The sequence below is a fragment of the Nanorana parkeri genome, unplaced genomic scaffold (assembly GCF_000935625.1).
Source record: "Nanorana parkeri isolate BGI_ZX_2015 unplaced genomic scaffold, ASM93562v1 scaffold1227, whole genome shotgun sequence".
NCBI classification, from domain to species: Eukaryota; Metazoa; Chordata; class Amphibia; order Anura; family Dicroglossidae; genus Nanorana; species Nanorana parkeri.
Genome location: NW_017307495.1, coordinates 472032 through 487650, shown reverse-complemented (window position 1 = coordinate 487650; position 15619 = coordinate 472032). Strand labels below are relative to the sequence as shown.

The 15619-nt window shown below is 40.4% G+C and overlaps 1 protein-coding gene across 1 annotated transcript in view; it reads right to left on the bottom strand.

Moving 5' to 3' along the window:
- Positions 1-15619, bottom strand: part of LOC108797113 (cell adhesion molecule 1-like) — a gene marked incomplete at its 3' end in the record, with an annotated part of 188424 nt that overhangs the window by 29666 nt on the left and 143139 nt on the right. Inside the window, exon 2 of the mRNA XM_018568685.1 lies at positions 8191-8268. Within this exon, the coding sequence (XP_018424187.1) occupies positions 8191-8268 (78 nt within the window). The remainder of the gene's footprint in view (positions 1-8190; positions 8269-15619) is intronic.

Sequence of the window (15619 nt, the reverse complement as noted above, 5' to 3'; positions counted from 1 at the left end):
CATCTTGTCATGTGTTTTAGATCTGGCACTAAATCTTGCAGATACATAACCGTCTTTCCAAAGTGTAACTAGGAGATATGTGCTGCAAGCTATTAAGTCTTGCTGTCAGGAAGTGACTGAAAGGTTAAAAAGAGCAAAGAGTTATAAAGTAAAATGGATCTACCACTCAGTGTATAGTGCTGTGTACGATATGAGAAATGCAAGACTGAATCTCCGGCCATACGTCTGCACGTTTAGGGCCTTTTCACACTCCTGCATTGCAGTAACACATGACAATGTTGAGTCTGAATGACACCCTGACACACTACTATAGTTGTGGAGAAAGAACCCACACTGCAGAACACAACAATGTACAACATGGTGGTGCAATGCATAAAAAAAAAAATGGGTCATACTATTCTCAGCCACTAAATGTGTGAATCTCTGGGAGGTCTCTTTAAAACGTATGCTCCGATGGTATCTCACTCCGTACAGACTTGTTAAGTTTTCAACCGGTCATTCCGCTTTGTGCTGGAGAAATCGTGGACTGGTGGGAAACCTACTACATACCTTCTGGCATTGTCTCAATTTTCAGAGACTTTGGGGAGACTTATTTTGAATCATTAGCATGATCAGTGGTCGTACTGTCACCCCTAAGCCAGCAGTGGCGCTTCTAAATTTGGGAATGGACAGCTTTTGCTCACAGACCAGAATAGTAATAACTCACATCCTTTTGGTGGCTCAGCTACTTATTGCTAGAAACTAGAGAACCCTGGACTCTCCTACTATTCCACAGGTTGCTAACTTGGTTCACTTACACTATTCCAATGAGAGGATACTAGCTTTCAACAATGATAGTATCCATAGATTTGATACTCTTTAGAACTCTTGGATATATTGGTACTCCTCATACTCGAAACATGCTCCATAGAGAATCTCCTGTTGACTTCACCTTATCTCTGTCCCTATCCATATATTTGCACTTGTATCAATATTTCAGGTAAACACATTTGTATCTGTTTTTTTACTTTTATTCTATACAATGTTGGTGTTCCTCTGTTGAGTTTTGCTATGTCTATTGAATCATTCAAAAAGCATTTAGATACCTTCCTCAGAGACCACGGCATACAGGGGTACAGGTAATGTTAAAAACTAGACCACACAGGGATTCATATACACACACACATGCACAATCACATACAGACACACAAAGGTTGAACTTGATGGACCAGTGTCTTTATTCAACCTCAAATACTTTGTAACTATCTCACTTCCTGTTGTTACGATGATTAACAGTTTTACTTGTTCAAGTTCATATTTGCTTTATTCTACCATTCTACAAATGAAAGATATGTGATATTATTTTCTTGTTAAAACCAATAAAAAGCTATTTGGTTAAAAAAAAAAATATGGGTCATGTCCGTTTTTGTGTGCGTGTATTAAGGTTCTAAAATATGGGCTACCTTAAAGGACAATGTAAATGTTAGTAAAATACTTCCAACCCACCTGGTAATAAACTTTTGTTCCTCCTTGCTCCTGGGATTTTAATGTGCAGCCCTACTTGGTGCTGCATAATCTTTGCATAGGAAACATCCCAGCCAAATTATCTTCCTATTGTGCACATGGCCCTATCCATTCCTATAGACGAGCCATACTTTGCTGGATTGTTAGAGGCCGCCATATGTACAGCTTGTCCATAAGAATGAATGGGCTGTGATATGCATGTACAACAGGAAAATGACCTGGCTGGTAGGCAGTGTGGTGTCAGACAGGGAAGCATGGTGAAGATTGTAGGATATTTTACCATGCGTGCTGCACTCATGAGGGTGCTAAGTTACTTGATATACAACTTCACAAAAAGATCACTAATGGGTATTCCAACGCAGACCTAGAATTAGAACATGCAAGGATTATTGCAAAAAAAAAAGAAAAGTAAAACACCTATTCCTGAATGCTGCTTGCGCTCTACTAGGGCTGAGTAGCATTTGTTAAAACTAACTAGTGACTTGCAATCGTTTTCTTATTCAGAGCTGAAAATACAGCTGGGATCTTACTAAACCCTGTGGTCAATGCCTCAGCTTTTCTTTTCTCCATGTTTGTACATCAGGCTAAATATACCAGAGGGCTGGCCCATATATAATAGATGACTCATTAAAAATGAAGAAAAGGAAGTAAAAATAAAAGTGAAGTAGCTGACCACAGCAAACAATCAAACTTTGCCATTCTCTTTATAGAACAATGAAACAATAATTCTGATTGGCCGTTATGGGCAAGAACTCCATGTTCGTTCTAATTTTCTTCACTCCAATTTTAAGAAATCAACCCCATAGAATCAGTGATTCAACAGAAAATAAACTGAAGCAGCCAATGAGGGTACAGTACTGCCCAAAATAGTAAATAGGAACATGTATATTTCTGATTGTTTGTTGTGGTATATAATACTTACCGCTAGCCAGCAGCATCTGCTTTGAACTCATTTCAGCCATCTAAGTAATGAAGGTTCTGACAATCTTACATTTTCCTATAAGGCAATTCACGAAATGTGAGTTGCTAGTGAAGTCTTAAGAAAGGTTTAAGAACCACTATTTCCCGTTTTAGTACATGGCCCCTTAGAAAGCAAGTCTAGGGTTGCAGATTTCCATTCACAGAATATTTGATACAGAATACTGAGCCGCAGCCCTTATAAGGGATGTAGTTACTTCCTAAGAAATTCCCTCGCTGTGGTTACTGTACAGTTGTTGCAGGACTTCAGGATACTGCACAGCCGGCAGCAGCAACTCTACTTTATGTTTTTAATAAACTGTAAAAATTAATGAAGTGAGCTTGTTAGAGCTGGAATCTTGTTAGAAAGAATTTACACTGAACACCAGGAGAATGCTGAGTAGGCCTCAATGACGGTAAGCAGGGATTAAAACATGCTGCAGTTTCATGCAGAAGCCCCCTTAGAGCTAGAAACTGTGACAATGCAGTGGCTTATGCCTATAAGCGATCTAACATTCAAAGTGGAGCTATCATCAGACACCATGAAAAAAGAAAAAATACTGTAAATGCAGCATGCCAAATTGTTTTCAACTATAACACTTACAGGTAGTATTACCGCTAGAAGATCACAGTACTGCCCCTGACAATGCATCTGCACTACTCTCCAGGATGGAGACATCTTTGTTCTGGCATTATCCAGGACCAGCATCTGATTTCTGGACTGCGATGCCCACTCAGAGATTCAACAGTCGTGTAAATGTTAGCACCTGTTTAGTTTTGGATGAGTTCAACACAGATAAGCCCCTGATGCAGCCTCTCACATTGTGACCAAGGCCGCATTCACAAGAGTGGCAGACTTTACCATCCTTAGGCTGTAGAGCAGCCACTTCCAGACATTTAGAAGGTGATATTGTCACTTTCTGATTGCCTTTTTAAATTAAATCCAAAAGGGGGTATTACATGAAACTACAGTGCTGCAACCATGTACCAAGCACAGACATCTCAGCTCTCTTGGACGTTCCGGGAGTCTCCTGCTATAATATAGCGGCTCCCGGACATCCGGGAGAGAAACATTTTCTCCTGGAAAGGTTTACTCTGCTCTATCTAGCAGAGTAAACCTTTCCCTGCTGTCTGTGTTTTGTTGTTTTTTTTTTACGTCGGGGCCGCTGTCAGAAAAAAAAAACAGTATAGGAATGAATAGCTAGATTGTTATTGGCTATTTCAATTTGCATTAGCCAATAGCAGACTGGCTATTGTACACACCCACTGCTGCTGTTAATCAGCAGAGGTGTACCTGAAGTTCTCCATCAGGTCCTCTTCTGCTGATTGACAGCAGCAGAGGGCAGGTGCAATAGCCATCTTGTTATTGACTGTTGCAAATTGAAATAGCCAATAGCAATCTAGCTGTTCATTCCTATGCTGTGTGTTATTTGTATTTTTTTATGTCAGAATACTAAAAAAACAAGACAAAAAAAAACAGCAGATAAAAGGGGAAGCATTAGCTTCTTTGCTATCTGCCATCATTTCAGGGGGTGCTCCCCCCATCCGCGCGGATGGTGTGTGTCTGTGTGTGTGTGGGGGCGGTCTTTGGCAAAGGACACCGCTCTGAAATGAGAAGGGCACCTCCCTGACATGACTTTTTTCAGGTTGGGATCCCTGCCCCCAGGTGCATCCCAGGCCCATTTACAGCAAATGTCACATTTGGCAGGCAGCAACATGTGTAATTTTTGAAATGCAGCTAAGCAAAGCAATACAGTTATGCCAATGTGTAGAGCACTGTCCGGCTGCAGTGCCAACTTGTCAGTGGCCAGCCGAGAAGCACTGAAAAACATGGATCAATCGCCTGTTTTTTAATACCCCTTGGCCACCTGTGCGGACTAGGCCTTGCTACAAATTTACACAGATATGCTCAATGGGGAACAGGAGGCTAAAGAAAGGCTTCTTCCAGACTGATGGCATTGTCTCGCCTTGGCAACCTCACTTGACTGGCTTGACTAGATCTGCCCTTTGACAATAAAAAGGTACAGCTTTTTTTTAAAACATGTTGCTACTGAATATTGTGACAAGTCAGGGATGTATTCATGCAGACCTGTACGTTTAGTGAACAGTCCACTTCAAGAATCTGGTACCTGAATTGCATGGGAAAAGATACTGCTAAGGATAAGATCACAGGTAGCAATGTTTTATTCATTCCATTATGTCTTTACACTTGCTGTCTTGATTTTTAAAGTGGATTTAACTAGAAACTACCTATTTGTTCCAATGCCTTCCTATTGGCACATGGAAGTCTGACTATTCATATATAATGGTAACTACAGAAAGTATTATTTAAAGTAACAATAGTCATTTTATATATATATTAATAATTTTGGTAAGAACTAACCAATAATATTTAGTATGTTAATATTTTGTGCTACTATCCAGCCAGGACATAGCACTTTAGGCTCATTTTCACATTTGTTTGCCACCTTTGGTAAAAAGCCTCTTTTACAGAGCTCAATAGCTTAAGCTGCAATTTGTATACACGCAAGCACAAGTAAAAAGTGTTTGAGCAGTAGCTCATTCTTCTCCCTCTGTGCGGCTTCATCCAAGATTTCATTTAGAGACAGCCAGCCTGAAAAAAAAATTCCACTGTGTGCTCTTTTTAGAAAGCCCACACTTCTCTGGCAATCCTTTATCACATATGACATGTTTAAGTGTAAACATGTATAAAAACTGCAATAAAAGCTTCATCAGCACGTGACTCCAACTGCCCCCAGTCCTACTCAATGTGAGGAACTGGAAGCAATCTGTGTGAAAATCAGACAAGAGATTTTGACTTAATGTGGAAATTACATTTTAAAAAACCAATATGTCCTGTGAATGTTAATCACTACATCCAGGTAAAAAAATAAAAAATGTTTGGGCTTGTATAGATGTTTGCAACCACTAGGTATCAAATATGGAAATTTTTAGGTGCGCTTAATTCAGTGTTTAAGCTTAGGGAAACAAATTGAAAACAAAAATAGTTTCCTATAAATGTGTACTCACTACTTACCTGTCCATATATTTAAAGTGCAACACTATGCTTATTTAAAAAAAGAAAAAAAAAAAAGTACTGCCTGATGATTGGTGATTCCTGTTCTCCTCAAGTGGCTGTCTTTACTACTGCTATTAACTCATGTAATAACCTGTGTGCCACTTGCAGTGCAGTATATAAACACAGGTTACACAATGACCCCCCCAGGGGTGTGGCCATAACGGCCTGCATTCAGAGGAAGCAGTTTAAGTAAGGCTGGCCGTAATTCAACACAGAAGACTTGCGGCGTCTAGTAGTGACAGGGTACAACTGCAAATGGCAGCTGGCCTCTGAATTAGAATTTTTACGATTGATGTAACTTTTAGAAGTTTCTTGGTGAACGCTCCTGCTGTTCATACGAAAACATGCACAAATACAAAAGCAACACGTAGTTACAAATGTCTAGGAAAAAATGCAATAATAAATGAATGTAACAAAAACCTATTTGTATGAGTGCTAGAGTAAAGGAGCCCATGGCCATGAAATGACAGTTGCCTGACCATGCAATTTTCAGCTGGTTTAGGTGACCATCTCATATGTTATAATGGCAGGTAGATGTCCTCTGGCTGTGGATTCTCAGGGAACATTAATCCAACAGTTTAAAAAACCTGTGCTGGCCAGTTGTTATGGTTCTCCTCCAAGATAAGGGGGGGGCTAGGAATGTATGCCTGTACCTCTCTAATCTTCCACACTCCTCTCCAACCTTGAAGGGAGGGCTGTGCAGAAGGTTTGCTCTAACAAGGGTGATCAGACTATCCCTGCATGTCTGACCACTCTCTAATATCCATAGGCAGCCTATGACAGTGATCGAATAATGAATGTCAGTTAGCTACTATGGCGGCAACAATGCTCTGGAGATAATAATTTAAAAAAAAAAACAAGCTTTAATTATATTTGTCAGAATGCTTTATATTTACGTTTCCATATTAGGGGCACTGGGCTTTTCATTTTAAGACTATTCTGTTTATAAAAATAAACCTCACAGAACTGGATCATTTTGTTGCATCACGGTGGCCCTTTTCACAGAACAGGCAATGTTTTTATGGTAAACATTTTTTTTCTACCTCTTCAATTATAGCTTCACAGTGAGTAATGACTAGGTATGTTCTGCTAGTTAAAGTAAAAGATTAAATGCCACCCTAAATTAATGCCTTTTTATTCCAGCAGGTGATTTAGCACGTCATTTAAATTTGATTAGAAAGTGTACAATGTGTATGCTTAGTACAGAAAAAGAAAAAAACAACTGCTGTCTGCACTGATCTACCTCAACTCTTCTAGAATTTGGTGTATATATATTTTAAAAAAAGTACCCGGGCCTTGTCTAGTGTAATGGTGACTGCACTACTATGATGATGTTTTTAGCTCACAAAAACAGCAGACTATGACATGTAGAGGCTTTGATGGTCATATCACCTCTGTTTGTTGGAAGCCACACTTTACTAGCAATGTGGGAATATAGGAGTTTAACGTCTATTCCCAATTAGGGTTTAAAGGAGAATTATGGGAAGAGTGAAATACACTCATCCTCCTAATTAGAGCCGACATGCGACACTGAAGCTGTCACACATTGGCTTTATTGATCGAGAACTGAGCGATCGCATAACGTCGATCAATCAGTTCACGATCATCTCCCTGCATAGAGTGGTGACTGTCAGTCACAGCTCCCCGCAGGGATTCCCCCTCCATTCCTCCAGAGCTGACAGGGGGGACGGACGGGAGAAGGAGTGGGGAAGGAGTGGGCAGAGCCACCTGTCAATCAGGTAGCTGGGTGGATTCTGACAATATTGTTAGGATCCTTCCCGGCTGCAGCACAGCTCTTTGCTGCCAGCATATAGAATTATATATGTACCACATCAGTCAGTTAAATATCTGCTTTAGTTGGAACACCATGCCTGTAAAATACATTCTTAAAGGATAAGTACATTTGAAAACAAAGTGCACTTATCATTTTTGCCCCCCATTGCTGACCTAAACAACAATACCTTTCCCCCTCCTTAGATACGTACTTACCAAGATCCAATGGGCACAGTTCCACTATAATAGCACTGCTATTCTCCCTCTGCTGGTCAAACCTGCACATTACAGCCCCATAGACCTCTAAGAGGCCGTCTTCCAGCCGGCAGAAAAACAACACAGCCAAGAAATGGAAACTTGTAACGCTGGATGTAAACAAAAAGTGGAGCAGCAGTTCTCTGATCTCAGTAAGTATATAGATCTGCAGAGGGCGAGGGTGGGGTGGTTTAGGACAGGTGAGGGAAGCAAAAAAAATAAAATAAGAGCATTTTTCTCTAAAAGCGTTCTTATTCGTCAAATTAATATAGTTAAAATGTTGTCATTAAACCAGCATTAAAGCAGAAGCATGTCACAAAAAAACAAAACACTTCCTAATGTTGTTAAATACACATTTTGAAGAAAACATGAAAATTTAGCAATGGATATTACTATGAAAACATATTCAATGGGCGGAAGAGTAAAGCCATGCAGATCGCAGATACGATGCATCTAATGTGCTACAGTAAAGCGGGTTGAGCGGACGGCAATGGCAATGGTTAATGGAGCAATGGATCACCTTCACTGAGGAGTCAAGGGATCCAATCACACAAACGTTAAAACAAGGGCTCAGCACCTGGTAACAGACACAATACAACGTCTAGACACACAGGGTCACATACCAGAGCTTTGAAGTTGCTCATAGAAAGGATCAGGTAAGGCAAAGTTTTCTGAGGACCCATGCAGACTGGAACTTCTCCCTGACAGAGACAAGATAGAGTTTAAACTGGCTGCAGATGTGTGCACAGCATACCTTCTGGTCTCCTCCTGCCATCGTGCCACACACAGCTTCAGTCACAGAGACATTTCAGCAGAGCTCACATATTCATCATCAACCTGTTGTGCATTGAGGTAAATAGCTCCATAACCCTGCAATCAGACACAATTACTCACCCCTCACTGTGCCCTATTGTCCTAATGTTCTTCAAGTTACCTTTCATGTTTTTCGCTAGAAGCAGCGACAACTAATTAGACCCACATACAGAGCAGACTAGAAGCTTTATGTTTTATAGTTGATATACTGTAAATTAAAGTGTCCATACTTTTTTTTTACCCTGATGGTCCTGAATGGCTCCATATTTTTAAGGCACATTTACCAACATCCCATGAAAGTAACTGGAGTGCATGGCATGCAAATTGCTCTTTTTATGCCCCTGCAGGCTAAACAATCATTGTTAACATGAGAATAGCTTTTAATTCTGCATTTCTACAACTCTGCTGATACCTACCGCAATGTCAGGTCATTTTAGAGATAAAGCAAACCTCTGCTTTGCCCATTTGGGGTAAATACATTGGTTCCACCCTCAACAGAATATATCCCCCCACTTCTTTACTTCCCTGCCACTCCGTTCAGCGCCAGGTACCTGAACTTTGAAGCATAGAGTATGTAACAGTATGATCATACTGGAAGTACATAAGGGCTATGTGGCGCTTGTCAACTTACACAGTGTTTTCCTTTAACACCCAGCAGGCAGAGACAAAGGAAGGTATGCAAGTCTAAGTAGGTCTGTATTAAAGTGCATCTATTCACTGTAAGATTTACTTTAACCTGTCAATTTATATTTGTTACCGGTACTCGTTACTTTTTGAAGCTGACAAACATCTGATCCAGTATTGCATGGCCTAATATTATAATAAAGATCCCTTGTATGCAGTCCTCATATGACTGATTCTACCGTTCCTAAAGACTGTGTAAGTCTCTTCTGCCACAAAAGCTTCTACTTGTCAGCAATTTTTTTCCTGTGCTCAGCACACAGACCCAACATGCAAAGATAAAGTAACTCTTGTACGCTTACACGAGAGCGACGTCATCGGGGCCTGGCCAATCATGGAGCTGAACAAAAAAAACCGCGAAGAATACCACAGAGCAGATGGAAACGCCAGTGAGGGAGGAGTGCAGCACTGGAGGGGGATCGCTTTGGCAGGTAAGTCTGCCTTAATGTGCTGATAGACTGTGCATACTATGCCATTATGGCTAAAAGCTCCAGGGGACTTAAAAAAAAAAAAACTGTCTTTACTTCCACTTTAATTTAATGAACGAGACAGATTTTAAAATATTGAAAATAAACTTTTGAAAGTACAGTACAATGATCCAGCTTATATCAGATTTAGGAAGTGAATTCTCATATACTTTCTGTTCACTTGTTTCTTCTTTTTTTCTTAGATGGTACACATAATTGTTCTTGTTTATACCATCTACTCTGTTACTCATGAAATCTTCATCTTCCCTTTTCTCCCACACAATATTGTTACCTCGGTAGTCAATGTACAGTGTCGTCTACATTTTTTAGTTTTACAGCCTCCCTACTGCTTGTGGCTATTTCCTATCTTCATCTCCCCATCTGTTCTTTCATTTCTCCCGTGTTCCCTAACTGGTCGTATACAGAGTGCGGTGAGAGGGTAATGGTGTGGTCGTTCCTGCAACGTTGATGTTACATATTACATATACGATTTGCTGTGCTAATAACTCCTGGAATCATCCTAATTAGTAAAGTAAACGGGCTGCCCAGCCTGGATATCAGAGTGCTGGTGTACAGAAGCTCTGGTGGGAACACAAGGCCCACATATTCCCAGCCAGGAGATTAAATACTACGCACGCTGACCTGCCAAGCAAAGGAGCTGGCACCAGGGCACAAGCTATTGGCAGCAGGACCTGCTTAATAGTGTGTAGGTATGCGGGGCAGGTGCGATTTCACATCTGATATGGATATTGCAAACAAACGGGAAAAAAAGGCACACAGGTCTGGGGGAAACTGGACATTCAGAAAAATAAGCTTAAATTATATATGCCCAAATGATCTAAATCCTATCCTCGCATTCTGCACAGCAATGACTTCATTAGTAAAAAAAAAAGTAGTAGAAACCACATATTGAACACATATGGAAAAGCAGCACACAAATGCAACTATGGTATTTTATTGCGAAAGTATAAAATACACTAGGGCTGGTAATGATTAAAATTTTCGTGTTCGATTAATCAAATTTTTTTAAAATTGATTAATCGATTAATTTTGATTAATGATAACGCACATACAGATCCAACTACATTGGCCTATACACATACAGCACAGCAATGAAGTAATAAAATGAACTAGGATCACACTAATATGGCTGCCGCTTGAGTGGGGCAACTCAGAATAATAACGTGCTGGATTACTGTGATCCTAGTTAATTTTATTACTTCATTGCTGCGCTGCATGTGTATAGACCAATGCCTTGGCCCCCCTCCCTTCGTTAGCCGTCACAGACATCGACGTCACCAGACTCCTCCCCCCTTTCCTTCTTTAGCCGACGGAGCCACTTGGGGAAGGGGGGAGGAGTCCGGTGAAGTCGATGTCCGTGACGTCACAGTGATTGCAGCTGAGGGGCTGTGGTCACTGTTAGGCCGACAATTTTCCTCCTGGCTCCTTTGACAAAAATTGGATTTTAAAAAACTGTATTAAAGTCCAATATGTCTCCCTGCACGCCTCACAGCATCTTCGGCCCGAATCAGAATAATGGTGCTCGCAGTGATACTCAGTGCACATCAAACAGGAAATGAACAGAAATCACCAGCACTCAGTGGAAAATATCTAAACGATAAAGTCCATTTAATCGGACAAATCATCATACATGTTGCAATAATTATAACCGACATTTCGGGGCCACGCAGGGACCCTTCATCAGGGCAACAATGTAACACCTTTGTTAAACCGGTTGATGCTGACAGGGCCACTCGCTGACCACATTTTGTCCAATTCAGCAGGAAACAGATGACATATGATCTGTGTGTGGCCAGTTTTAAGTGAAGGGAAATCTTTAAAAAGTTGCTACTGAAACAGGTGCCCTCATTGGAAATTTGAATTGGGTACACTTTAAATAAACAGCCCTGAAAAAAAGATGAGTATTGGAAATTCACAATTCTGTAGGCAAAGTCATACAGTTTGCTTACAAATTCATTCATTAGCTAAACCACCAATACATATATCCAATGTATGTAAATCCGCACTCAACAGGCAGGACCTCAATGTAAAAAAAGGTTTATTACCAGGAATCTACAATTGTTACAAGCATGACAAGACTCACTGGCTCTCATGAAAACATATATGTATGATTCTTACCTGCTAAAGCATCTGAACTTAACACTAAGTTTTTGCAATTCACGCACCTTTGCCGCAGTGCAGTCAGTCAATGCTATTTCCTGGTTTGGTTTACTATGCTACCTCTATGTTGCCACTAACATGCTCATTGGACAATACATTAAAGTATCCCCCCCAATCCAATCAGCAAGGCAATAACTTGGGCACGTGTAAAGCTAAACCGGGCAAAAGAAATGTGATCTTCCAGGTTATGTAGTGTGGCAGCCATAGGTGAAACACATGACTGGCTTAACAGAATTACAAATCCATTGTATTTCAACTATGTACTTAGCCATTTGCCTAGAGTTTTGTTTTATCTTTATAGGTTTCACCAAAAGTTTTATTAAAACGGAAGATGGATTGTGTCTGATTATGAAAGAAACAAAAATAACTCACTTTCTTTTATAATGTAACTGATGGGAAAATGATTCCTTCTATGCCATGCTTTCTGAATTTTCCCTGCATGAAGCTGGTTTCATATCACATTTATATGCAAGATAAGTTAGCATCTACAGCTATTATGTAATCATTCCAATTGGAAGTAAGCCATGAGATCCAATGGTGAGGATGAAGCTTGCAGGTCAGAAAAAGGGACTCCCGCAAGAAAACAGACATTTCATAAAAGTGTTATTCCCCACAAAGCCACATAACCAAAGTTCAGGATCCAGTGGTATTGGGGAACAACTATGCAAGAAATGAATTGTCTGTAAGCAAAATTCTTGTACTAAATGACAAGACTAAAAGACAAGACCAAGATTCAACTCCCAGGTCAAGGTTTTGCAATGTGTAATCTATGTTGCTCTAGGAGCTAATAAAGTTTAGTAAAACACAGTTATTCTTCTTTTTTTTTTTTAAGACGCCATACATAAGTTTGTTATGGCATTTCTATTAAAAAAAAAGTTTGGTGTGTCATTTAACTAACAGCTCTGCTGGAGCTCCTGACAACACACCAAAGATGGTGGTGCCCAGCAACAGGCTTGGGCCTTTTTGATGTCTACAGAAGGGAAGATTTTTACAGTTAAATAACATGTATAAAATATGTAAAATGCTCATAATCTTATGGGAAGATTATAGTTGAAATACATGCTCTGGTGACAGGGTCTCTTTAATACATTACCAGAGAAAAAAGCTCTAACTGTGCTGAAAAAAAACATGGCATGAATATCCCAAAGATTATGAATATCTTATAAGCTGGCTCAGTGTGCAGTGCATAGAACACATCTTTAGGATCAAACACACAAACAATACAATGAAAAAGGGAACATAATCTAAACTACACACATCCCCTATCCCCCTAAAAAAAACTAGCAATTTGGCCGGAAACTCAAAAAAAAAAAGAGCCCTCCATTCTTCCAGGATCTCCAGTGACCAATAAGGAAAGTCTCTCACCAGTTCCTCTGTCGGTTGGACGCTCATCCCAGGGCATTAGAGGTCAACCACAGTTCCACAAGCTACAGAGTAGTTCACTGAACTTAATAACATCATGAAAATAGAGGAACTCTTAGCCTGCTTATATGACCGATATCAGAATCTTGTTGCAACATGGAGCATGTGGATCAACTGCTCTAATTCATCTCATTCAACCCTTTCTATGATCTAACTTATAGAAGACATAGGGCTCATTCCAAGGCAGCAGGAGTTACCCAGCTGGATCCTCTAACTTCCCTTCGTCATCTTCCTATTTTAATTTTCTGTGCCCCTCTGTCTGGTCCTATCCTACATGACCAATATCAGAATTGTGTTATAACATGGAGCATGTGGATCGAAAGATCCAATTCATCCTATCTCCAACACTTTCTTTGATCTATCTTTCTGACACATCCATCTCCTATTCCTACTGTCTGTCGCTCCCCCTCTGTCTTCTCCTATCCTAATTCGCTCTGCCAAACCAGCCATTTTCAAAGTGCACTGCTCTCTGTATACCTAGTCTTTTGTATTGTTTTTGGTAAAGATATCTTGGTGTAAACTTTGATGGGGGAGTCTGCCTCCCACCTACCCGTTCTTTTGTGCATTATGATGAAAAATCAATAAAACCTATCCCTTACAACAAAACCTAGAAATTGAAAGTATGTTCACACACACACACATATGCCAAATTTAAAAAAAAAACCCTTTACAAACTTCTTACTGACAGCACTCTGCAGGCATCCTACGAGATTTCACTCATTATAGGTACTGAAAACATTTTAAGCCCAGGTGCACTACAGTAGTGATAAATGTTACATTGGGGTTTGTTAGGAGCTTTCTGCAAAACTAACAACATAAACAAACTGATAATTAGACTTCATGGGGTACAGTTACCATGCATAATCTTGTCAAGTCATCACAGCTCCTGATATTACACATCCATGCGGCAGATCTTCGATAGTAATATTCTGGGTGATAACAGCCTGTGATGTGGTTCTGTATGATACGGTCTTAATATGCCTTAGCAAAACCATATGGATTTGTTATGCCAACATCTTACCCTGTTGATACACATACAGATACAATCACGAGCATGCATCACGCTGCCCCTTTATTATGCATCTACTGGCCATGATTTGGATTTTAATACACTCCCTGCTGGAAGACTTGCACAAAGCTCAGTTACAAAGAGAGACAGCACAATCACAACACATGACAGAACTACCTAGAATAGTGACAGACAGATGTTATATGGCCTTGGATTGTTGGGTCTATTAAAATATTTTGTCAAAATATCTACCAATTTGCCTACGTATAATATAGACAGGGTATTTATTCAGAACAATCTATGACAATCCATGTCCTTAAAGTGGAACTTTATACTACAGATAACATTTTGTATTATAGAAGAAACATACTGTGTTGCAGCTCCGTGTACAATTGGGCAGCACAGTGGTGTAGTGGTTAGCCCTTATGCCTTGCAGCATTGGGGGTCCCTAGTTCAAACCCCGGCCAGATCACTCACTATCTGCAAGGAGTTTGCATGTTCTCCCTGTGCTTGTGTGGGTTTTCTCTGGGTACTGCGGTTACCTCCCGCACTCCAAAGACATGCTGGTAGATTAATTGGCTTCTGTCTAAATTGGCCCTCACATGTATGCATGCATGCGAAATCGGGACCTTAGACTGTAAGCTCCTTGAGGGCAGGGACTGATGTTAATGTGCAGCGTAAATTGTCAACGCTATAAAAATATCTGAAATAAATAAATGTCATCATCTGCCAAGATGAATGAACTCCCATACATGCACGGGGGATTCATCATCCTTGCAAAGCCAATCAAGGTAGCCAAAAATAGCATACTGAGAAGATCAGACAAAGATGTCAGTGGCCGTGGGGAAGCTCGTGGATATCACAATGGTAAAAGGGGAGGCGAGTATAGTTCCATTTTAAGAGTGAAAATAATTTGTAACGGCGAACTTCAGAAAGATATAAAGACACAGCTCTGTATTCACTGTTTGTCCCACTAATCCAGCACTGCACACTAGCTGGTCCCCTACAATCCCCTCCTCTTATGTAACCTGAGAGGACCCACTGCTGTACAGCAAATAGAAAATGTGCATGTCACACAGGCAGTGATGTGGTAAACTGAGGAAGGATCCTGCCTCATGTAAACAGCAGAGAGAAGACTTAGGAACTGAAGCATCACATGACCATGGGTTTAGATAAATAATAAGGACATTTACTTTTTTTAAAGGCAGTGATCACATTGGGGGATGTAAATACTTGCCCAATTTTAAACCAGCACAGTCTGGAAGAGAGGTGTTGATCAGAAGCATGTATATAAGAGAAAAGAGTAGGGGGATGACCTCATCACTCTTTTACTGTCCAGTCAGCAGGCTAGGTGGAGACAGCACACCACTGTTTTCAGGGATCCCAACCTGAAAGAAGTAATTTCAGGGAGGTGCCCTTCTCATTTCAGGGAGTCGCCCTCTGCCCCCCCCCCCAATTTTTTTTCGAACTCACGCACGC